The sequence below is a fragment of the Nicotiana sylvestris genome, chromosome 11 (genome assembly GCF_000393655.2).
Source record: "Nicotiana sylvestris chromosome 11, ASM39365v2, whole genome shotgun sequence".
NCBI classification, from domain to species: Eukaryota; Viridiplantae; Streptophyta; class Magnoliopsida; order Solanales; family Solanaceae; genus Nicotiana; species Nicotiana sylvestris.
In genome coordinates this window covers 45,579,796-45,605,275 of record NC_091067.1, presented here as the reverse complement: position 1 = coordinate 45,605,275, position 25,480 = coordinate 45,579,796, and the positions used below count along the sequence as shown (strand labels likewise).

Sequence of the window (25,480 nt, the reverse complement as noted above, 5' to 3'; positions counted from 1 at the left end):
TCAATTCAAATGAAAAAATTCAGTAATTTTCTCAATCAGCTCTATTAATATGCACAGAAAATGGATGCACAAAGTTAAATAGTATATGTTTTTGTATCAATGTGCGACAACAACAACAAACCCATTGTAATTCCACAAAGTGGGGCCTAGGAAGAGTAATGTGTACACAGACCTTCTCCCTACCTTTGAAGGTAGAAAAGCTGTTTCTGATAGACCCCTAGCAATGTGTGAAAAATGAACCAATAAAAGGGGGTAAAAGTGTCATGACAGATGATATCAAACGATATAAATGTATGGCAACACGGTTCCGCAATGTTTGGTGTTATGAAACCAATTGTAAAGAGGAACTGCTAACAAATACCAACACAACTATACATTAACAGCAACACGAGAATAACAAATCTGAGCATTCATAGACAAAAGCTAACCACTTAACAATTAAGGTAGAAATTCCCTAAGATAACAATTAAAATAGAAATTCACTACGATAACATTAAAGATATGACCTTTAAACGAGTATTCACTACCAGAAATAAACCAAGATAACAACCAAAGATATGACCTTTGAACGAGTATTCACAACCAGAAATACACCAAGATAACAGTTAAAGATATGACTTTGAACGAGCATTCACTATTAGAAACTAATTGTAATCTATTCTGCACAGTAGCACATTTCTATCTCCATTTGCTACATAAGATACAGTAAGTATAGATGCAAATGTAAAATCTGCAGAAGCTCTATTGCATCAGTGACATGAAGCCCCTGGATTTTCTCGAGTGGGGAACAAAACCCTCGAACAGTTTCTGAATATATTGCAAGTAGAAAAGACATAACAACTGATTCAAGTAAAGGGCGCAAAATAGGAAGAGGGCAAGAATCCCAATAAGAAATACTCTTTGAAGAGAGAGTTTATATATCTCAAGCGTGCACAAATCTTGAATGGCATCTAATTTTAGGACTCAGCTTCTAGATAAAATTCTATTCCCTCTTACTGCTACCATAACAGCCGTTGTCAAAAGCCTCCCATTCTCATTGAAACACATGAATATACCAAGATCTTCAATTGAGCATCAAAATGGACGTATCAAGTTCCTGAAAACTAGAAAACCAACATGGGGGAGGGGGTGCGATATGTTTCCTCGGACAATCCACTGGAGACCCTTTCTTCATCTCAAACCATAGGGAGAAAGAAAAAGAAGAAACACTATTGTCTGTACAAGAGCTTAGACAGTTGCAGAAATGCCCAAAAAATAGAGATTCTTGGTGTGAAGTAACTTCATGAAGTAACTATCCAACATGTTCCTACACAAAATATACAAAACTCATGCATAAGAAAGGTTGAATAGAATTATACCAAGACCACTCGGGGCAAATATCTTGCAAATTTTCTGATCTGATATTTAAGGATCACTTCATGTAGGCCCGCTTGAGACTTCACATAGATTGGCTTGGGATCCACTAGAATTGTCTGTTGATGAAGACCATTGATCTGGCACCATCAGAAAGTATGTCGACATTGCTTTCCTGAATCTCGTTTTGTATTGCTTTGGAGAAATCACTGTTGGGGATGAATTCTTTGGTCCACCTAGAATGCCTGAAGCCTTTACCCACGTCTCAAGATGTTTGTCCCATGTATACTGTCTCATGAAATCAATAATACCAAGCACCAGTTCGTGCTTTTCCTCATCCACTCCGACCAGTAACGAGTAATCCATCACGTCTATTGACTGCAAAATGGTAACTGTATCAATATAGCAGACCAGGGACTGGAAAATGCTCTGCATTTAATAATTGTGTTTGAAGAGCACGAAGTCACACTTTGGAGACTTCAACATATACTTGATGCTGGCTGGCATCGACTAACGAAGAAACGCTTGGAGAACGTACTAAAATAAAGAGAACTACTGCAGCGACAAAGTCAAGTGCATCTTGCAAAAGAAGGGAGAAACAATAAGAAACAACGTAAAGATAAGGGGTATGGTGAAGAGAGAGAACAGGGAGGCGTCCCTGAAATCATCTTATTTGATCTTTACTGGAGCAGAAATGATAAACTAGTAACCCCAGACAGAACTAAGAAATACAGAACGATGTATAGAACACAATGCAACAAAGTAACTAGTCATAATAGGATTCTGTTTCAAAGCTTACAGCTAGAAATGAAGTATCATTCCACACAGCTCTCAGCAGCAGCCGCTTAGCCTTCGTTCCCACAAAAATCGGAGAAGTTGGCATCGCTTCAATTAAGTTCTGATCAAGCAAAACTTTGTTACTTCCACTTGAATCTGGATTATAGCGTGATCGAGAAGACCCTTTGAGGTCATACAGTTTAGTGATGTTGCGCTTAAAAAGAAGATTTTCCATAACAAGCACATCCATTCTTGATTCTTTCCCCCCTTTGAGATGCTTTGATGTAACCTAAAAATAATATTGAAAAACGAAGTGAGCATCATGGTAAAAAGTATAAGGGGGAAAAAATGAACACATATAACTACCAAAATGCTGTTAAAGATTGGAGAAGAAAATAAATTTCAGAGAATCTTTTAAGGGAAGAGCAAAGTACAGAAGTTAGATCTGTCCTGCTGAACCAATTTAAATGACCTTTATGGGAACCTTTTAATTTCTTTTACGGTACATCGAGGAGCACCTCTAAAGCACAGGACTGACTATGTTGGAGAACTTAGCTCTATCAAGAAATTAGGTCCACATAAAATTTAAAATGGGAGGCTTAACAAAGATAATTTTACAAATTTTTCAAAGATTTTGACAATAAATGTTTGCTTCAGGAAGGTCAAATGGAGATATAATAACCCACAGATACAACCTTAGTTACAAACCTGGACTGGTTCATCGAAATAAAAGTTGCTCCACAGCACACAGATATCAGAAAGCTGAAATACCGACTATAGCAGTGACTTTGGTTAAATAGAAATAATATACAAAAAATGATACCTGGTAGATCCCCAAAATCTTTGCCAAGCAAGTTGGGCTCCCACTAGCTATCGATTCAGATAAATACTTAAAGTAAGCTGGTGCAAACTTGATAAATGAATCCAACTCTGTCTTTGTTACCTGCTTGATGATAAATCGGTCGTCCAAGGTTTTGGCAAAGAAAACATTGCTCTTGCCACCCTGTGCACCCCATTTTTTACATCGGCTAAGGGACCGTATGAAGTCTAATTCATAGGGGCAACAAGACTTTCTTAAGGTCTCAAAATGCTTTGCATAATAACAGGTGACTGTGTACTTAACCTTTCCCAGAGGTCCATCATCTGAGAAAGATATTCGGGCATGCAAAGCATTAATATATGCAGGTGGATCCATGTTTGAGTTGCGAGAACTAAAACTCGATGGCATGCTTTCATCTGTAAATCCAAAACTTCTTGAAGAGTTCGAAACAACTTCATCCACAGACGAGTGTGAAAGTAAATTTAATGAATCTAGAAACGGCAGAGACGCTGAAGATTTGTGATCTTTCAGATTTTGAGGTTCATCTGACATTTGATTGTGGTAATCTGGTGAGACAAGTGCATATGAGATAATACTTGTTGGCTCATCATCATAAACTGGCACAACAATGTCACTAACACCAACAGCCATCAGCAGCCTGGCACCACCTTGATGTAGCAATTCGCTAAATGACGAGATATAAACAGGATTATGCTCGCCCAATTTACCAACAAATTGTGGATCTGATGTGATATTCTTGTTGAAGGAACGATAGAAATTTGAAAAATGTGCCGTTGCCCAGGTCAAGTAGTCTGCATTATCAGACTTTGCAGATAAATGAGGTGTTACAGCCCCGCTTTTGCCACACATAGACCTTTCGACGTCTGAGTTTGCTGCAACTCCAGTCAAAGCAGAAGAATCTACAAGGAAAGAATCTGGAAATGCACTGTTATGCTCCTTAATAGCCAGGTGGCCTTCACCAGTCCATGCAGCATCAAGAGTGTCAGATAAACTTTCCACAGAAGGGAACTTTCCATCTGAAAGTACACTTCTGACATTTTTTCCAGGTTCCAGTACATTTCCACCTCCTGTAGTTCTTATAGAACAAAAAACCTCAGCGTCTTTCCCACGAGATAAGTTCTCATCAATATTCAATCTTTCATGAACCCCATGAGGAATCTGACTGTCTCTTCCTTCATTAGATGTTATTTCAGTCTTCACATTCTGAAGAACTGAATCGCAGCTACCTAAGCTTTTGCCAGGTCTCGGAATTGTATTCCTTTCAGAAAGTTCCTCGCTAGAGCTGAAGCATTTCTCCTTCAGTTGTGGTGTCAAACTGCCCTGAGTTTGGGAATTTTTACCATGAGAACTGGAAAGATGTATCAAGCGTCTGTCCCATAGATAAGCATGAAAAACCAACTGCCTTCTGAGTCGATTTATCTCAAGGATGTCAACTGCAGGCTGACCAACTTTGACCTCCCCACTAAGTGCCCTGCATAACAATCCCTGGAACAATGTGCACACCAGTAAGAAACAAGTCAAAGTCATTTGAAGCAACGTTGCAGCATTATCCAAAAGAAAATGGAAAGTGTAAACAGAAGAAATAAAAGACCTGCCCTTTCTTTCAGAAGGGAAGGAAACTCGAGGTCTGATGCCTTAATGACAAATACCATCTGGCACGCTTTCAATTAGACGAAAGAGTTCTATTTCGAGTGATGGATCCCTTTACACTAAAGCTTCCAAATCAGTACATCTACTGAGCAAATTAACAGCAATGATTGAAATGCGGCCCTGAGGAACACTCCACCAGTTGAAGGAGTTCCTAATTGCCCTGGCAGAAGGGGTAAGGTCAAGGACCTAGCCCTAAGAGTTGTATGGTGTATGGTCTCAATGGCTCACGAGGAAGATATGCGAGGCAAAGCGTGAGGAAACCTATCAAAAGGGAGGGTTCTATATCACACATTTAAAATGGAAGGTTTTCTCCCAACTTCTGGGTTGACCACCTAGTCAAAGGATTAAGCATATGGATAATGGAGTTACCAAAGTCGACCTCTAAGTTGGTATGGAAAGCTCCTTTCAGAACTTACTAGGGACACATGTTCATCTTGGGATTGATGTCTCTCTTCAGTCAATACACCTTGTTTCCCTCTCTGTCTCAGATGGTCTTATGTATTCTTACAAGTCTTTCTTGTTTTTACCGTCTTGCTTAGGGATGGAAAGACACGTCATTTTCTTTTTTCCTCCTCTAATCGGTCTGGAAAAACTTTTTTCTAGTTGCTACACTAAGGCTTAGCTCCTCTCATATTCTTTTTCTACTGCTACTTCTTATTAGAGAACCTTGATTATTTCTGTCTTCTCCAACTCGTTGCTGCATTAATTTTCACATATCTTAGAGTGAGAGAACGCACCTGTGAATTTTAAACACATACTTCACCAAAATTCTCAGTCCTAAAAAATTAGAGGTTTGAGACATGTTATCCACACCCTACAGAGAGAAATTACTCGGGCTGTCAACTTTACAAACAGTTGAACATCAAAAAGGTAACCAATATCTATCTTTTAGATCAGCCATACTGACAAATTTGTTTATACCTCACCACCAATGCAGATGATACAACTTAGTATCTAAACAACAGGAGGGGAAAATAAAAGAATCACCTCAAACTCAGTTTTCTCCTTCTCTAATATTTCTTCCATCGCTACAATCTGCTCACTTATATTCGGTGCTTTCAGGCTACTATCAACAGAAATTTTTTCCAACTTTGCATGAAGAGCTTTGGACACCTCAGCAAACAAAGCATTCGCCCTGCTGTGCACCTTTTCTTGCAGAAAATAAGTACATCAGGAAAGAAAAAAAAGAGTAAAATATGGAGGTAACAAAATTGAGGCAAAAATTCAGTCCAACTGTACCTCATCACCTTCTTTCTGAATCCACTCGTGATTATCATGGCTAAATTCTAGCTTTGGAGGTGGGAGAAATACAGAATAAACACCAATAGGAGCATATCGAAAACAAGCTACCATTGTCCCAAACCTGAGGCAACAAAACCAAATATCAAGTGCAGAACAAACCATTGCTAGGGCAACAAGGAAAAAAGAAAAAAAAAAACTTAGTGGTGCCATCACAGAAATAAATCCAAAAAAAAAAAAAGATTGGACCAGCAACACCAGTTAATTATACATGCACCATAACCACAATCATGCACAAGATAACACAACACCAACTGAGAATATTAACCCAGAACAGGGGAAACATCATCATTGAAGAACTGCAAGTGCAACAGTAGTAAAACTGACAAGAAAATCATACACCTGTAAGATTTTCCTAATATAGGCCTTTTCTGTGATGTGATTATTTTTTGTGTAACTTATCCATTTGCCAAGTTTTCTGGGAGCATCATCTTGCTGTAATGTTCTCTCTTATAATGATGTAATTCAATCAAAGGCAAGAAGAAATAGCATCACATGCTCAGTCAGAGAGCAACACAAGAAGTCCCCAATGTGAATCTCCTTCACAAAAACATTGGGAAACGACCAAAAATGATTCAGTAAAACCAAACACAAAGCCGTCACGATAGCTGATGCATGCTGATGAGCTACATCATCAGAGTATTCATGCAGACCACTAAAAGCTAAGGACCCATTCAAGTCAACAAACTTTCACATAAAGTGGGGTTAGGCACTGAATTTAACAATGTAGAAGGTAATATTCCCACTACTTTATGTGAGAGTCTGTTTATTTGTAAAATGTACTTGATTACAGATACCAACTTTAACCATATTGAGGAAACGCATCCCAGCTGATTTCATGATAATTTTTCTGATGCTTCAGGTTTCTGTCTCTGGATACTTTACAGTTTAAATGATATTCAGTAGTTGATTAAAGAAAATTAAAGTCAGGTGAAGGCATTATAATCCCAGTGTGAAAAGTTAATGCATAAAAATGCCATATAGGAAACAGAATACCCATAGAACCGGAGACAATCTCGGTGAAGAAGATGACCACAACTTGCGACCCTGCTCGCTGCTGCATGATTTGAAAAACTGAGTTCCAAAAATTTCCCAAATGACAATCCCCAAGCAGCATCAGACATCAATACTCTCCTGGTTGGAGGAGGGAAACCATTGGTCCGAGGACATCGCAGACACCTGTGCCACATCCATATCTTTCCTTCCCGTTCTCCTGGCAAGATACGTTCAGGTAGGTTCTTTACAGAAATTGTGAGGCTGCCTTGCCGATGAGTATAGCAACGAACATGTGCTTCTGGCGGCATTTCACATGAGGGACACCTATAATTCTGGTAAATGTATTACATATATCAGAAAAGATTACCAGAATAAACCACGATTGCAAAGAATGTATCAAGTGTAACTTTAAAAGAGGAAGAGAGATATTACCTGAGCAAACAGCTGGTCCCGTAAAAAACGGCCCAAAGGCATATCAGAGAGTCCATAGTATTTTATTCGAGAAATATGAGCGCGCTCACAAACAGTTCCTTTCCAAACACAGCGTGTTGAATGGGAGACTAAAATACTCTGCTGATCGGAAGATGAGGAAGGAAACTCTTGCTTCAGTGAGCCTAATTCCTCAAAGTAACTATTACCAAATTCCGGTAGCAACAATTCTGAAGTTAAGTGAGTAGTGCGTGAACTTTCCACAACATGAGAAAGGCTACCAGCATCCCTCAAAGCATTGCTAGGAAAATTCAGTATATAATCATTTCCTGCAACTTCACCTCTGTCCAGTGGAGATTCTTCATGAGGGTCATTTGGAGCCATTTTATTCCTCTCATCAGCTTGATCTGAGAACTGAAGCCTTGAATGATGAGAGGAATTAAGACAATCAGAAAGGTCTACCTTATTTGAGGCAGTTGTAGCACTAGCTAATGAGTTAGAACCTTCAGGGAAACTTGATTGTTCAACAAGCATTGGAGTATTGTTGGATGATGATGTGATACCAGACAACAAGTTGGTTGAGGAATGAGATGACATGCCAAGGCAATGGTGATCGAGCGGTCTCTGGGCTATGGGTAGAGAGAAACCAGGAATCATAGAAATGGATCTTTGAATAGTTGATGGTTTATCAGGCAATGCAACTTTAATTGGGGACTTCAAGGGGAGCTCTGGCAAGGATGCACCTTCATCAGCAAGAAAAGATGTCTCCAGAGCCAGGTGATAAGCAGCAAAAACTCCATACTGGATAACACGTTTTATCTTCTTCAAATCATCCCCGTTGGCGCCCTTGAGCAAAATCTGAGACCCACCAGAAACAAAAAGAGGAGATCAGCTTTCCACACTTCTGACACTTGCACCAGGAAACTGTTAAATTACAGAATGATAGGTAAAAGATTTCCTTTTATTTTTTTTTTAATGATGGTGGTGTCGGGACAGTTTGCGCTACCTCCCACCAGCATAGGAGCAACATTCACATTTTCTAAGATCATGCATAAACAGTACCTATAAGCTATAGCGGACATGTCTAAAGCCGAAGTTGAATAATTTTGAGCATAATAATTTACATACTGCTTGATGAACAAATCATATTCATAGCAAGTTTATTTAAACATTGAGATGAGTGGTCAACTGTAATATCATATCCTACCAGTGAGTATCTATACCAAAGCATTATTCTTTCTTCTTACATGGTTATATTTCTTCTTTGTAGCTTTAAACATTGAGATGAGTGGTCAACTGTAATATCATATCCTACCAGTGAGTATTTATACCAAAGTATTATTCTTTCTTCTTTTATCAGAATTTTCAACTAAGAATAGTTTTGGTTATTAGTTGTTAAAGCTACAAAGAAGAAATATAACCATGTCCGCCATAAAGAAATTGGGTGTAAACTAAACCTGTAGAATGTAGTATGCTACACAATTCAGATTTATTTCATGCTCCAGTTAACATACAACTGAGCAAGCCATTAAACATGTGACTTACAGTACAACCAAATGGTTTTGGGCATCCCTCGAAAAACATCAAGGTCTTTGTCAATTTTTTTCCAGCTTGCCCAGCACTACCATGCTCTTCTACGAACTTATCAACATGGAACGAATCACAGTACCCTAACTTTGGCGTTGTAAGATTATCAATTGAAGGGACTACTTGTGCACCTGTACAACGGGCAATACGCTCTAAAAGTGACCGCTTCACATTGAGAACCAGAGATATGTCTTTCGCAAGCAGGTATTCCTGCGCAAATCGAGATACTGACTTCTCTACTAACAGAATGCTTGGATGATGAGCATCAATCTTTGCAACAGCCATCTTTAGATGGTCCATTTCCTAGAAGAAAGAATGTCCAAGTAAATGTTATGAACCAAACAATGTGAATCCAAATAAAAGTGATGAACCAAATAATGCAATTGGGCCTCCCTAGTATGCCTTTCTCAACACCATGGATAACAAAAAGTTAAGAGTATTCCAGCTTACGAGAAACCAAAGAAACACCTCCAATGATCATAAAGGGCACCGTAGCCCCTAATAATCATTTCAGTTACTCCCTTGAAAAATATTTTCTCCCTATGGTCTCTATTGTATTACATTGGGCTGTTGTTGGTATCTATTGTATTATCCCGTGAATACTTAGAAAGTACATTGTAAAAGTCATCGCAAGAACCAGTCTACTATTTTGATGAAAAGAAAAACAAAATCAGAATAAACTGATACAGAATGAAACAGAACGTGTATATAACAGAATTTATAGAAAAACGTGAAGTACAATACCGAAACACTTGCACATAGAAGAGACCTCCTTGAGCCTACCCCCTGCACCATCATAGACTCACTAACCAGCTTCCCCTGACTTACATCCTCTCGTTTCCTCGTCCTTCTCATTCCCCAACTTCCCCATACTTATTACCTCCCCACTCTGCACTCCATCCAAGATCTTCCATCAGCGCAGACCATATTTTTCTATGTTACAACAGATACAATTGCAACTTCTCGTCAAATATAGATTAAGCTGATTGACAATACGCATTGGCCTAGAAGATTCAAATTTAGGTCTAACACTCCGTTTAACTCGAAAATGAGGGGAGACTTTGTGAGTTACTTCCATCAAGGGATGTATCTTATAGTCCCTTTCAGTTTTTCAGTACTAGCTGGAAAGGAACTAGTAAACATTTGCTTCTTCCTTTTTGTCCAATTCTGGAAGGATCAAAAGAATGATGATGAAAGGAAGTACGACCCTCCACTTTTACCTTTACTTCTCTTTCACTTGCTAATCAAACAAGGGAAAATACCTCTTACCTTTCCACTCTTTCTCCCCCTCAAGCAACTCTTCCTCTTTCCAGCCCAACCAAAAAAAAGACTAATCAAATCTAAGAATTTCCTAAAATTCAAAGTACTCCCAGCAAATAAATGTACAGGAAATGGTAAATTTTTACAGCACTTACGTGTTGCTGAAATCAATACTTTTCCTTGGACAATCAAAAAAAAAAATGTACAGGAAATGGGTCCTAGAAACTCAAAAATCTCTCCAAAGCAATAGCAATGATATTATACATATTCGATTGCCCAGCTTCTTTTAAATAGTTCACTTCAGAATCTTAAAGGAAACAATTCCATATGATGGACCAGCCATTATCTTATCCGTGTATTTCAGTCGTTAATTTTGTTTTCATGATCAGTATATGATACAAAACCACTTCAAACCTTTTCTATGAGGCAAAGGCTGTTTTATTAAGTAGATAGAACTATTAGTTTGAGTTGATGTGCAAGGAAAAAGAACAAGAGAGATGGTGCATTTTGCACAAAAACTTAATATGTAGACGAACTTCAAAAATGTCTAGTGAAGGACAAAGAGTGATAAGGAGGTATAGCTAAGAGACAAAACGACAACCAGGTGCTGAAAACGAAAAAGATCCTGCAGTCTGGGGCAGAATTGCATTTCCTCATCCTATCAACAACAACAACATACCCAGCGTAATCCCACAAGTGGGGTCTGGGGAGGGTAGTATGTACGCAGACTTTACCCCTACCTTCAAGAAGGCAGAGAGGCTGTTTCCGGAAGACCCCATTTCCTCATCCTATCAAGTAAATAAAAATTATCAATAAAGAATTTGATTGAGTGAAAACCTGCTGCAATAAAGTGTCAAAACTTGACAAATGGTTAGCCACCCGTTGATATTCCAGTGCTCCTCCAAGGAGTAGGAGTCTAGGCTTATCTATTTTTGAGGTCATTCGCCGGTGCGCCACATTTTTCTTACAAACAATGCCTTTAACCACCATACTAATAAATAGCATAAAGGAGAATTTTATCAGCAGAAGGAAAATAAACTTAAGAAAACTTGCAGAGTATGACCAATTATTTAATGGAAAAATAAAGCACAATGATGCCAGAAACCAAGTGAAAGAATCATTCAATAGGATTGCTCCCGATGTAAAATTAACATTAGGCACCAATTTAAACACATCACTTAGAATCAGTGCAAGCATAAAAACAAGCAACTCAAAAATCTGATTCCTGCATGATGGAGCCTGCAGTTATTTGGTTGACAATCAGAAGTAATTGCAGCACAGAATAGGAGTCTAATCAAAGACAAACGGAAAGTCTATAACTAAAATAAGCAAGAATCAAGTTTGAATGCAGGGGAAACACAATTGAGCTGCAACGATACACAACAGCAACATTTTGTTTAGGTGTCGAACGTTAGGTTTATTTGTAGTTCTTATATAGAGAAGATGAAAAGAAGTTATATGATAAAGTTTGTTAAGGTCAAAATAGGAAGCCATATAATCTGATGTAGAAAAACCTTTCTCTACGATGTCCACAGGCAATGCATTTAATCTTCACATATCCACAAGGATCCATTCCTCCATTTTGACTCATGTCAGGCTTTAGGAGTGTAGCAGCTTCCCAGGATAAAGATGTGATTATCTCCGACCAACTCTCTTTATTATCCTCCTCAGCTGGAGGAATGTTTTCAACTTGCAAAAGCTGCACAATCAAAGCTTTAAAATGTCCATCAACTACATTTTTCATGGCATTTCTATGCTCTTCGGTTGACCTATACCTACTATGGTACTCTCCACCAGCTAAGTTGCACGATGAATCCATGTAACCCCACTCCCCTTGGGCTTCTTCACCACCATCATCATCCTCGTCAAATAAAAGAGATTCTCTGTCATCCTCCTCTGTTTCTGGCTCTGGTGGCAACCAGAGTAAATAACTATTCTCAAAGTCAACAGGTGCATTATCTGTATCATTCACAACACAGGGAGGAGGACCTTCATGCCCGATACCATTGATACAAGTATCTGCTTCATTCCCAACCTCTTTCATCCCTTCTGAGTTATGCCATTCACTTTTCTCTGCCAATAATGAAGAATTTACACTATTTGATTCAATTTCAGCAGGTTGTGCATTGCTTGGTCCACAAATATTATTCATCTCCTTGTAGTTGAAAGCACCATAATAGACATCTGGTGGAGTAAAGTGCCTTGGCTCCGAATGTGATCCACAAACACCATAATTATCATCCTCATCATCACTCCTGCCATAGCAATGCTAAGTAAGATAGCTAATTGAAACATACACTGAATAGATGATATTTTCCAAGAAATAGTACATGAAATTATACGTAGGAGCAGGTAAAGTAAAGGTCTGATTTCAAGTGTCTCATCTATCGGTCATGATGATACTATACATGCTTGGCCCATACAAAATAATCCAACCTGCAACTCAGAGGGTGCTCCTCAAAAAATATAGCTCTCCCCTCCCGAAAATCCTTAAACTTGTAAACAAGGCAGAGCCACAAGGAAAAAAAAAAAGACCCTCCTGTTATGGGTCTTTAGTAATTGGATAGGTTATGGCAGGGTTATTATACCTTTGTATTATAATATCGGAGCTACGAGCGGCCTTGAGTTTCTATAATCCCTTAACAACAGGTTTCAAATTGGGAATAACCGAATAAAGAATTAGTCGCAAGAAGACTCTTGACCTAGAGATAACAAATAAATCACCCTTTTTTATTCCAGAAAGATTTTACTGGACTACAATATGATATAGCAGTAAATGAACTGACATATCTATTAGATAGTTATGTGTAAATAATCCTAGTCTCATATGTAGTAGGAGTAGAATATGTCCTAGTCTCATATGTAGTAGGAGTAGGATATGTATTATATATAGGACTCATTGTATCATTGTTAAAAAATATATTTTTCTCCCATGCATTCTCATATGATATCAGAGCTTCAGTGAGAAAATTATTGTTGCGCGTCATTCCAACGGAATCCGGGAAGAAAGATCTCGTCTCCATGCAATTTTTCGGCAACTTCGTCTTGTTCCCAGGGTTCATCACTGTTACAGTGATACTGTGCATATACCAGTACCACCATCAGATCCGAAACCCTTGTGCGACCAAACCCCAGGGCCCAGAAATCCCAGTCTCATCGGAACAGAAAAGTCAGTCACCGTGCGTCTTTCCAGTTGACGACTCAAGATTGATTTGCATTATCTCCTCAATGGTAAGTCTTGTGCGAAAACCAACACTAACATCTTGTTCGGAAAAGTTAGGCGACAAAACCCCGGTCAATCGCTCTAGCCGGAAGTCCCTCACCTGCCTCCACGCGCCACCAAAACTAGGGTTCCGGCGAGCGCGTCTAACACATGCGCCAGCGCGTGGAGCAATTTCCAAACATAATTTTCAAAAATTTCTTTAGGACAGTTGTTTCGTGGGGTGATTCCAAATCCACCGGGTATAATTTCCTATAGATTCTGAGAACTTTGGAATTTTCTGGCGAGCTACAGCAACTTTTCCGGCACGTGCGAGCCATTTCGGCCACTTTTTGACAAAACTTCTTCAGGACAACTTACTCTTCCAGTGATTCCGAGCCTAGCTATACAAATTACATCAAATTCTGACAACTTTTATTTTTTCCAGTATGAACAGTGCATTTTTCGGGCATGCAGTGATTTTCCGACCTGAACAGTAATTTCCAAAAAAGTTTCTATTTTCTGGTAGTGTTGAAGAACCTATTTTATAGTGTGGAATTCAGCTTAGTCTTACTAATTTCAAATTTCCGCCAAATTTTCGGCCAACTTCTATTTATCAGCAACCACCTGGTTTTGTTGCTAAGGGATAGTCTAGTGGCCTTGTATGTCGCTTGCGCCGGTTACTTGATGGTCTAGAGCAGTCTCCTCGAGTCTCGTTTGGTAAGTTCAGCACAGTTATCCGGGAGTTTGGCATGACTCGTAGTGAAGTCGAATGATCAGCTTACAAATATTTTCATCAAGTCCCTCATTGGTCCTCGTATTAGTTACATATGTAACAAGCTCGGTCCATATGATTTGTATGCACCGTTTGAGGGGGAGTGTTAGATAGTTATGCGTAAATAATCTAAGTCCTGTATGTAGTAGGAATAAAATATGTTCTAGTCCCATATGTAGTAGGCGTAGAATATTATATATAGAATCATTGTATCACGGTTATAAAATAGATTTTTCTCCCGTGCATTCTCACAATATCCAAGTAAAGCTTGCTCGGCTCCTACAAGCTCAAACTTGGGTCATTTATATGATTAAGAAACAGAGTAAATCCTATTGGCAAGCTCTTGTACACGGACTAAGGTACATAACTATATCCGATATGGGTCACTCACAAGTGTTCAGTACAGTTCCAGTTTTTGGCTAATTTTATCTGAATTAAGAACCTATTCCAATGTCACACCCTCTCAACACAGGTATATCAAGGCCAAAAAAAGATCCATGTTAAAGTTTATCAAACAGAACAAACTTGCAAAAGCTCAACCCATTTAATATTCGCGAAAACTCAGGATACTTTCCACTTTAGTGTTTCCAATTTGTCAACCCTTCCGGCTTCCGAAATCCAAAACCGCGACCACCGGGGCTCTCTTCTCTCCTCCTCCATTTCATCATCATTATTTCAATTAATCGTCTTCAACATCACCAGTGACCTCCACAGGCCACAGCTCCTATTAACCTAGGCCATATGGCCATCAGATTCCCCCTCTCCCTTTTTTTAATAATGTTGAGCTTCTGAGCAGCAAGTTCAGATCAAAGGGCCAGCAACTCCACTCACACAGTCTTCCTTATCTGGCGAACTTTGCTTCTCTAGTTCTCTTTTTCTGGAAATTCCATTCCTCATCATTTTCTCCGGTGAAACCAGCAGCAGGTAAACCCCAGCACCACCCCCACCACCGGGGGCAAACACAGGTTAGCTCTCGTGAGATTAAAACTGCAACCCCTTTCTTCCTATGGTTCGAATATAGATTTTTAACTGAGTTATTTGCCTATACGGCATAAATCCAACGACAACAACAATAATTAACCCTCAATCTCAAACTAGATGCGGTCAGCTATATACATCCTAAATATCTGATGCGCTCCAGTTGGACACATTCATTGCACTACTCCACAATGTGTCCTAAGATTATCTAAAACTAGGGATCCTCTAAATCTTAGACATATCCCTACATTTTCGTAGAATCTGCATTCAGGCTTAGTGTGCTTACAACGACTAACCTAAATTTCAAGTAGTTGGTGTTGCCTTTAAGGATATTTTGCTTCCAATATATTTTGTTCTTTGCTAAGTCCACATGAATTCTAAAAAACTGTACGTCTTTCCAGACATGCTTCGCCCAACATATAGGTCTATCCCATTGTTTTAAAATCTTCAGTCAACAGATGTCACACCTACGATCTGGTGTTGACATGGCATAAATAAAACCCTATTTCTAATTTGTCCAAATGACTTGATACCAACTAATTATATGAATGAGCTCGAGCTTAGTTTGTTATACAAAAGGCCGAGCTGAGGCGAGATTGAGCTCGTAAAAACTTAATCCAAACAAGGTTAAGCTCAATTCGAGCCTTGTATATATATGCTAAAACAAGTTCAAACCTTCAAAGCTGGTGTGATTCAGCTCATATCCAGCTCTAAATATAGCAACAATGGGGTGACATTAAGTTTCTTATTCTTTGTTCGGTTTACCAGATCAAGACCAGTATTGGATTTACCAACTGGGGTTTAAATTTGTTTAGCTAGAGAATACCTTTGATCAAGTTTACCAATCAACTTTTATCCCAGAAATTCTTTACATAGCACAATCAGCAACTAAATACTGATAGTTATTCTAAGGCAGTGAGGCTTTACAACTCACAAATGGACAGACAATAAATTCAAAGCACTAATAGAAGAGCCATAAATCAAAAAAACTAAAAATTGTTAAAAACCCTTGAAAAAGTATCTTTTGTTAATTGAAGTACTGTAATAAGCCTCGCTGCTCGGAAACACCCAGTGCTGACCACACTGAGAGACACGAAAGCGCAGGTAACGCCAGTTGGCGAAGTGGCGTTAAGCATCCCTAGCGGTACGAAAAGAGGGGTCGTGATGATATCATCTACGTCCGTACCGCTCCTCGTGGAGTAGATCCCGCATCCAACCAAGTCTTTGACCAGGGAACGGGAGAATTCCCACTACCGCTGGCAGGCCAGCGGGGCCGTGAGCGCGGCGGGAACGGGCGGTTTCTTAATCCAGGATCACATATAAAGATCAGCTAAAAGCTAGTGTCTGCTGTTCCATATGTGGATCTAGCAACATGCAAATTAGGCTTTTGATCATATATTAAATAAGATTGCAGCGATTACAACAACAAACCAGTATAGTCCCACAAGTGAAGTCTGGGGAGGGAGTGGGGTCTCGGGAGGGAAAGATTGCAGCGATTACGCAATTTAAATGTGTCAGCAAACTAGCAAGAGGGGCGTAAAGGAAATGAAATCCTGTTTATACATGTTGTTTGTCTATACATATGACACTAATAATAGATACCTGTAGCAAGAGACAAAATGACCAAAATCTGGATTCCCCGGAGATGTTTCTTGGTCTAACTGGAGAGCAGCAGGACCCATCTGAACTGATTGAGAAGCGCTTTCGCATGATCTGCATGTTACATGCTGATATGGCCCGGTAGGGTAAATAGTTGAACTGCCACTGCTACCACTGTTACAAGTACAGCCCGACTGGTTGCTGGCCAAACTTGTGGTAGAAGGAGATGGGCTGAGGCCTGGACTAGAAAGGTTCATCCTACTATCAACCGTGGCTAACCCCTGCTGCCACTGCTTAAAACAGAAGTTACATACTCTTATCCTGTCTCCATCTTCCCGGCCAGCCTTGGGCTCCTCATTTGGGATAGGAACAGAGTTTGATGCACATTTGGCACAGAAAACTCGGCCACAGAGACGACAATGATGCCTGCGGTTAAATACAGTAAACTGAGAGTCGCACTCGTAGCATACCCTACAGCTCTGGTCGGGCATCCAGAAATCCCTGGACACACTCACCTGCTCTGTCCTTCTCGGGATCCATGATTTTACTATGTCAACTATCTCATTGAGCTTCTTATTTTCAGGTGTATCCATGAATGCAACTTCCAGGATATCATGCTCATCATTATCTAATAATCATCTGCTACTGCTCGTGCTACTACCAATATGTATGTGTCTCCAATATATACTGCATAGAGAAAAAGGGAACTCAGCGCACATTCAGATTATCATACACATCACTGCCTACTATCATCTGCTAGAGATTATATAACTACCAATTCAAATATTCTCCAACATCTAAAGAAATGACAATCAAGCTTTAATTGGGATATCTCGTATCTCACAGCAGGTGTTCTTTTAGCTCAGACTTCTATTTTTTTGGCCATTAGTGGAGACTGTTAATATGAGACAAAGCAATCACAACCGAAAAAGGCAAAAGATAATAAAAATCTAGAAAAAGCAATCACAATTGGAAAAGGTAAAAGATAATAAAATTCTTAAATCACAAAAGAATATCAATCGATAAGCTACGCCTCAATCCCAAACTAATTGGAGTTGGCTATATGAATTATATACCTGCTCCGCTCTATTTGGACCTATTCATTCCAATACGAACTAATTCTCCTTTCAAGGCAAAAATCACAAAAGAAAAATGATAAGTACCAATTTTATTTTCTCCATCCCAAATCCTCACCACAGCACCTACAAGAAGTGAGTTTAACTCAAACCCTTTTCAAGATTTAGCTAAACTTTACAATGGAATTGCTACTTTACCATAAAAGAAACATCTTTTATTTTTGCAGCTCTCTCTTCAGCATCTTATATAGACTGAAACCCAAATTACTGCGGATAAATCAAACAACACAGATTCCGCTACACACCCAACAGTGTGGCCTAATGGTCAACGAAATGGGTTGAGAACCATGAGATTTCATGTTCAAATCTAAGCGTAGTCAAAAACACTAAGTGATTTCTTCTCGTTGTTATCCGTACGTGTGCTGGTACCTGTGGAATCGGTCTAGGTGCGTGCAAACTAGCCCGAACACCACGATTATCAAAAAACACGGATTACACTGTTTCCTTACATTACATAACCATTAGATATTACTATACTACAAACTTGAAGAGTACAATAGCAATTCAAATAGACATTAAATCAAACAAATGAAGTGTACCTGAAAATTGCTTTACTAATTCCAGCAGTTAACAGAATATAACCAATTTCAGATCCTCTATACACCGAACCCACCACCGGCCACCGCCTCCTTCTTCTTCTTCTTCTTCTTCTTCTTCTTTAAACTTGTTATTTCAGTTAAAATTTCTTTCTGATATTTTGTTTTGGGTTGTAGAGAAAATAATAAGAATGTGGAATTAAAGTTGTGGCTGATAAATTGGAGGCAGTGATTAGGATTAAATTAGATGTGCATGAAATACACTAATCATTTTGATTTTTGTTAAGGAGAAAAAAAAAAGCACAAGAAAGTTAAAAAAGAAAAAGAGAGTCACGAAAATAATATGAGAGTAAGACAAAGACACAAATAAAGGTAGTGAGGATTTTGTGTGCATGCATTTCTTTGAATTCTTCATCTTTCAGTTTCTTGCCACGTGCCCACTTCAATTTTTTATTTTTTGCTTTTTTTTCTTTCGTCTATTTAAAAACAGGAAGAAAGAATTACACGTACATCATTGTAAGTATCATATTTAGCACATCTTATCTTCTTTGGAAAATGACTTTCCTATCAATTAGTATTGTGACATGAAATGAAAGAAAAAACTATATTATAAAAGTATGTAATATTTTAATAGCATATTGTGGTATAATTTTTTCAGAGGATAAATGAAAGTAGAGACATTTATGTATATACATAGTTGAAATTACTTAGGATATATGCGTAAATATCTGAAAAATGTGAATAGTTCTCTTTAATAGTGTTATTGTTGTGCTTTTTGTCTCGCTAAACCACTTCGAAATTTAACTGCTATTCATTCTATTTTATCTTACTACCTAATCTAATTATTCCAAAAGAAGAAAAAACCTTGAAGTGTTAACTTTGTCCACTTATTTATTATTGAACAAAATATTCATCGAATCGTTAGAATCACGATTACTTGGTATAAACATATATGTTTGTTTGATATAAAAAGATGTTACTTGTGTGCAATTAATTGTCAAATCTATATCTATTTATATCTTTCTATATCTATTTATCTATTTATGGTCTATTATTTCTCTAATATTTAAGAATACTTATTTAATTAATTTTCTACTATTTAGAAATAATCATTTAATTATCTCCTAATATTTAGAATTTTGATTTTTCAATTCCCTTTCGGTTCTTTAGAATTTGAAGCACTTTCAGTTTGTACTAGGACTTGGGTAGGTGGGGCTGGGTTTCATGTCCTTGGCAGGCTCGACCATCGGAGATTTGTTCATTGCGAACGTTTTCTTCTCGATGTGGACCAAGCTCCGGCTTCTTTTTTAGCTTTGGCTCGGAAGAGGTCGGCCTTTGAGCCCGTATTGGAAGGGAATCTTATTTTTTCTTTTTTATTATAAAAGAAACCCCAAGAGTTACGTCTTATTCCCGAGGAGATGTTTGATCTCCCTAGTCCAAGGACTTCTTGTAAGGGCCCCTTATTTACGTAATGAGTAAGGTGTTGAAGGATAGCTTAGGTACTACAGTTGGTTTGGAATTAGACTAACTTAATATCAAATATCAGAGACAACACATATCCAAGTCTAAGACTTGAGTGATAATGCTAGAGAACGTATCCTTCTTGGCAATGCAAACAACCTTTGCCAAGGTTCCGAAGGAAAGATAGATCTGAACTAACACAATCACTATAATCATCCCTCTTGTATGTATATAAGTTTTTCGATAAAAAGAGGGGATTATGACCCTAGGAGCGTGTCAGAAAGATGGGTTCGCGATCGAAGTGAGTAATGGTTAAATTCTCTACCACAAGTCCTCTGAAGCGAAGATGCACACTGCTTTAAATAGAAAGTACAATGCAACATTTTCGAACGTCAGGCCGTATAATATTACTAATTTCGTCAGATCGAACGGTTACCATGATTCTTTCTTTATTTTTGTTTGAATAAAAAATAATACCTGCAGTAGAAAGAGTAATTAGTTATTTCTTTCATTCAAACCTAGCAATGGAGGGAAAGGGGAGCGGGTAGTGGGCTCCTTTCACTTGACTGGTTAGTTAGGTTAGTTAGGAGTATTCTTTTTTCACATATCTCTACTCTTTTTCTCTTTCAAACTAGGTAGAGTAGCTAGGCTGGGAAGTAAAACTAATCCTTGTTCAAACATAGTCTTCTCTGATACGAAATGGGCCACTTCAAATATGTAATCAGATATAATTTGAAGGATCTTGTAGGTTCATTGATCAAGGTTTGACGGAAGAACTTTATAAGTTTCCAAACATTGAAGATACAGATCAATAAATTAAATTTTAATTATTTGTGGAAATATATCAATTGGTCGAACCATTGATAAAGGAAAGAGATGTTGTGTATGAACCACTCACATATTCTTTTTAATTATACGTATCCGCGAGATTAATTTGGAAAACACTAGGGAGGTGAAAAACTCACGTACGGTTCTGTAATAGTGACGGGCACAATGATATTATCATCGATTATGATTATTTAACAGTTCAAATACAGTTGATAATAGTGGAAGCACAGTCAAAATATGATTTTTGGGAATAGAATTTGTGGCGTCAACGCATCGGATTTATCATTTTTTTAATTTTTTCTCTAGCTGAGTGTGAAAGATTACTACCCTTTTTAATTTAATTTAATTTAATTACACGTCATAAATCTATACAACAAGAATTATAATTATTGACCAAAATTCTTATATTCAAATTGTTTCTCAATCCTTTACTTGACCCTCAAAACTCACTATGGAGTTGTAACCGAAGCAGATCAAGAGAAGAGACAATGCCCAGATGACAGATTTGACCCAATGTCAATCAGGCCAAAGACTCAGAATGAGACGAGACAGGGATCCAAAATGACTTCATTGACTGATCACCGAGCAAGAAAGACAAGCCGATGTGCACTATAATGAGTTCAAATGCTTTCCTTTCTCCATATCTCCTACCCTCTGAACTTCCTGAATTGAGCTGGTCCAAAGTGTTTCCGGCAAAACTAGGAACGTGCATCAAACCTTTCGGCACCGTGTTAACCATATAAAAGAGACGATTCGTTTTATTCCCTCGGTTATATTTGACTAAAACCTATAGGATATCCCAAAGTGGGCATTCGGGCTCATCCCACCCTTCACTGTCGCAGTCCTCTTAGCCATAGAGTTTTCTTGCTCGCTTATAACTCCTCTGTTGGCATTGGTTCATTCTCGATATGGCTACTGAGGATTTGATTCAATACAGCGGATGAGGAAAATCCAGCGAGCTTAGACAAGATAGAAGGTAAGGAAAATAGAAGGTGAGTTGCGAGGGAGAAATCCAATAGCCTACACACTTCGTTGACTTTTATTCCAGTAATATTTAGGAGTATTAAATTTCACTTCTTAGGTTTAGGATATTTATTCTTAGTTAATAAAGTTTTGACAAACTAATTCATACTAGGAATTAAAAGCACGAACGCATAAAATTTTGAGAAATTAATTCAATCTAAGTCTTATTAGTTAAACATTATTTTCCCTATGTTATATAATTAATAATAATACTAAGAGTCTGTTTGGAAAGCAACTTAGGAATATAATTGAGTGTAATTGGATGTAATTACACAGTTTGACATGTTTGTCCGGCCAAGTAATTATTTGGTCAGCATTAAATTGGGTGTAATTGGAGAGGTGTAATTACACTTTCCAATTTTCAAGGGGATGTGAGAATTGGTGGTAATTACACTATGTAGTTACAAGGTTACTTTTTGATTTCTTTCTTTTTTGCTTTTATTTTAATTTATTTTCTTCGTAACTTTTTATTCCATTAGTTTAATTTCTTTTTATTTTATTTTTTCTTTTTAATTTTAAAATATATTTTTCTTTGTACATTATTTGTCTTTTATTTTTCTACCTTTACTTCTTGTGATTCCATATAATTGATCGTATATTTTAATTCTTATTTGTCTTATTTTCTTCATTTAGCGTGATTGTGTAAGTATTCTAGTTTTTTAAACTACACCTTCTAATATTAGAAATAATGAGTCATTAACAAACTTGGCATATAATGAGTAATGTCATTAAAGGAGAATTTTGTTGTTGAATGAGGTTATAAACTTAGAATGTTTTCTAATCTTAAGTTGTATTGGAACTTATTTTTTTATGTTGGAATTTGACATATGTTAATTTATTTTTTTTGGATTTTGAAATTGTGTTATATTTTTTATTCTAATTTACATGTTTTAGTAGTATTGATTTGTTATTTCACATTGCATGTTGTTCATTATTTAGTTAGAATTAATAGATTAATTTTATCAAATATTTGAATAATGTTATGACGTTATATTTATAAATATTAACTTATTTTATCAAACATGCATTCCCTGATGTTCTTATAAAATGTATGTTTTTAGTTTTTTTAATTAATTAAATTAAATATTATTAGTTTAGAAAATATATATCAATTATTTTTACAATATTAGCTATAAATATATGATTACTAATTAATGTATATTTAAGAAAAAATATGCATCTTAAATACCAAATCTAATAGCATTTATATGCATATATTTATTATATTAACTTTTAAGTTTTGATAATTACTTCATTTAAGATTTAATTTAATCGTGTAAATTAAATACAATTGTGCAACCAAACAGTATGCTTGTAATTACATTGTGATTACGTTATGACAAACAAACAGGTAATTACTATATTGTGTAATTTACTACCCTAGTATTTATACCAATTTCAATTACCGGGTTGCTTTCCAAACAGACCCTAATATTTAGAACTTTGGAATTAATTAAAAATTTGGCTATTCTATATTCTTTTATTTGAATTATATGAAGCACACAATATTTTACTTATATTCCTATTAGAAATTCAAAATTGTGTACTCTTGTGTCAATCACGAAAGAAGAATACGTAGTTTTTTTTTTGGCCATAAAAAAAAATCTGTAATTCAATAGAAGAACTCTAATTTAGATTTACTGCAAAATGTTGAAAAGCCCTAGCTAGCACTTTAGTCGCATCAAATATGTAACCGAGGAAGAGGAATGTATATGGGGGAAGAGGGAGGGCACCGAGCTGGGTAGGAGATAAATAAGGGGTATTATCACTTTTAATCCGCGCCAGAAAATTATTTACATCCGGTAATCGAAAAAGTATATAAAATTTATATCATTTTTGTATATAACATCCATAATGTATATATATACACAAAAAAAATATACAAATTTTATACATTTTTTCGGCTATTATTTTTACAGCGGCTATATAGTGCAATTTTTCCGATAAATAAAACACAAAAGGCAGGGGATCTAAGTTTGGATAGGAAGTTTGAAAGGCGGTCAGCCTAGGTTGTTGTAGCTCTATCGTCGAGTTGTATGTCAATTAAATCATATATTACGTGTATTTATGTTGTCAATTTTGCATTATTGCCTTGGGGTCATTTACTTAAACTTTTTTTTAATTGATGTAGACTGCATAGCATTATGATTAGGTAATATGTTTGATTCTATTTTCAATTATACTGACATATTTTTTTGATAATTTGATACATATGTTGTGTTGTGAGTTGGACTGTTTGTTTGAATAAGTAAATGATGAGCCACAATTTAAAAATCTGTAGCAGTATTCTGAATGAAGACATTCAACTTTGTTTGTGAACCTTTCTTTATGAATCTAATTAGCATGGTTGATTTCGGCATCGGCCGATCAACAAAAATAATATAAGTCCGTTAGGTGTTGCTTTGTGCTCACTATTGTCTGACAAGAGATTATCTAAAAGTTTTTATGACTTTGATCTACTGATATAATGCCTTTGTATCTTGATTAGCATTGCTGGTTTATAATTATTGAGCGCATATTAAATTTGTTGACAAGCATCATATATGGGTTGCATATTTTTGGACAGCAAATAAGAATTTACTACATATGTGTTTCATACCTCTTTTATTATTTTATATTCTTTGATTTCTATGACAATTATAAAAGTGAAACGCTCAAAATAAAAAGCTAAAATGCCAAAATGTTCATGTACAGATGAATGATCTTTTCACCTTTCATGCAAACACTATTCCTAATGTTTTTATACAATGTATCATACTATCATGTACTGAAATGGTGAAATGGTTCGAGGCTGAGATTGTTTGAGCAAGTGAAAAGGAGAGACATAGATGTTTTCAGTCAGGAGGTGTGTGAGATTGTTCATGGCGGGTCTCAGAAAGGGAAAGCGTTGGCCTAAGAAGTATTGGGGAGAGGTAATTAGGCAGGACATGTCAATGCTTCAGCTTACTGGGGTTATGACCCACGATAAGAAGGTGTGAATGTCGAGGATTAGGGCCGTAGGTTGACAGATAGTAGTGTGTTCCTCCTAGGCCGACTAGTAGTGCTAGGACTATTTTTGTAATTTCCTATTTATAATTCTTTATTATGCATGATGGGGTTGCTCTGGTGGTAAGCAACCTCCACTTCCAACCAAGAGGTTGTGAGTTCGAGTCTCCCCAAGAGCAAGGTGGGAAGTTCTTGGAGGGAAGGATGTCGATGGACTATTTGGAAACAGCCTCTCTACCCCAGGGTAGGGGTAAGGTCTGCGTACACATTACCCTCCCCAGACCCCACTAAGTGGGATTATATTGGGTTGTTGTTGTTGTTGTTGTTGTTGTTGTTGTTGTTGTATTATGCATGATGTGGCATTCACACTCGTTACCATGTTACATTGTTGCTAATATTCTTTGCTACTTGATTGCTTTATTTTCACTGTTTCTTGAGCCGAGGCTCTATCGAAAACAACCTCTCTATTTCTATGAGGTAGAGGTAAGGTCCGCGTACACACTACCCTTCTCATACCTCATTTATGAGATGATACTGGGTTTATTATTGTTGTTGTTATTGTTTTTGTATCATGTACTGAAACTAAAAGAAGAATGATTAGACCCTAAACATGATTATATTATTTTCAGGAACTTGTGATGCTTTGTTAATTTTTATTTCTATTTTAAAAAAGCAAACACATCTTTTAATATTATTATTTTAACTTTAAAAAGTTTGTTCTCGTTGATACAAAGTACACACGCAATACCTTAAGACTAATATATCGAT

The 25,480-nt window shown here is 37.1% G+C and overlaps 1 protein-coding gene across 2 annotated transcripts; it reads right to left on the bottom strand.

The window, feature by feature from the left end:
- Positions 1 to 614: 614 nt before the first annotated feature.
- LOC104217585 (1-phosphatidylinositol-3-phosphate 5-kinase FAB1B-like) lies at positions 615 to 18,750 on the bottom strand. Of its 2 annotated transcripts, none has more exons than XM_009767869.2 (12): positions 18,419 to 18,750; positions 16,747 to 17,430; positions 11,707 to 12,447; positions 11,030 to 11,183; positions 8,891 to 9,235; positions 7,349 to 8,203; positions 6,917 to 7,248; positions 5,861 to 5,984; positions 5,609 to 5,767; positions 2,954 to 4,456; positions 2,153 to 2,419; positions 615 to 1,731 (listed from the first exon to the last, which is right to left on the bottom strand). In XM_009767869.2, exons 2-12 carry the CDS (start codon positions 17,334 to 17,336, stop codon positions 1,417 to 1,419), a joined length of 5,385 nt encoding a protein of 1,794 aa, XP_009766171.1. In that variant the 5' UTR covers positions 17,337 to 17,430; positions 18,419 to 18,750; the 3' UTR covers positions 615 to 1,416. The 2 variants fall into 2 exon arrangements, with proteins under 2 accessions (XP_009766171.1, XP_070019139.1); XM_070163038.1 differs by lacking the exon at positions 18,419 to 18,750 and having other exon boundaries at positions 16,747 to 17,169; positions 17,259 to 17,347.
- Positions 18,751 to 25,480: the final 6,730 nt, after the last annotated feature.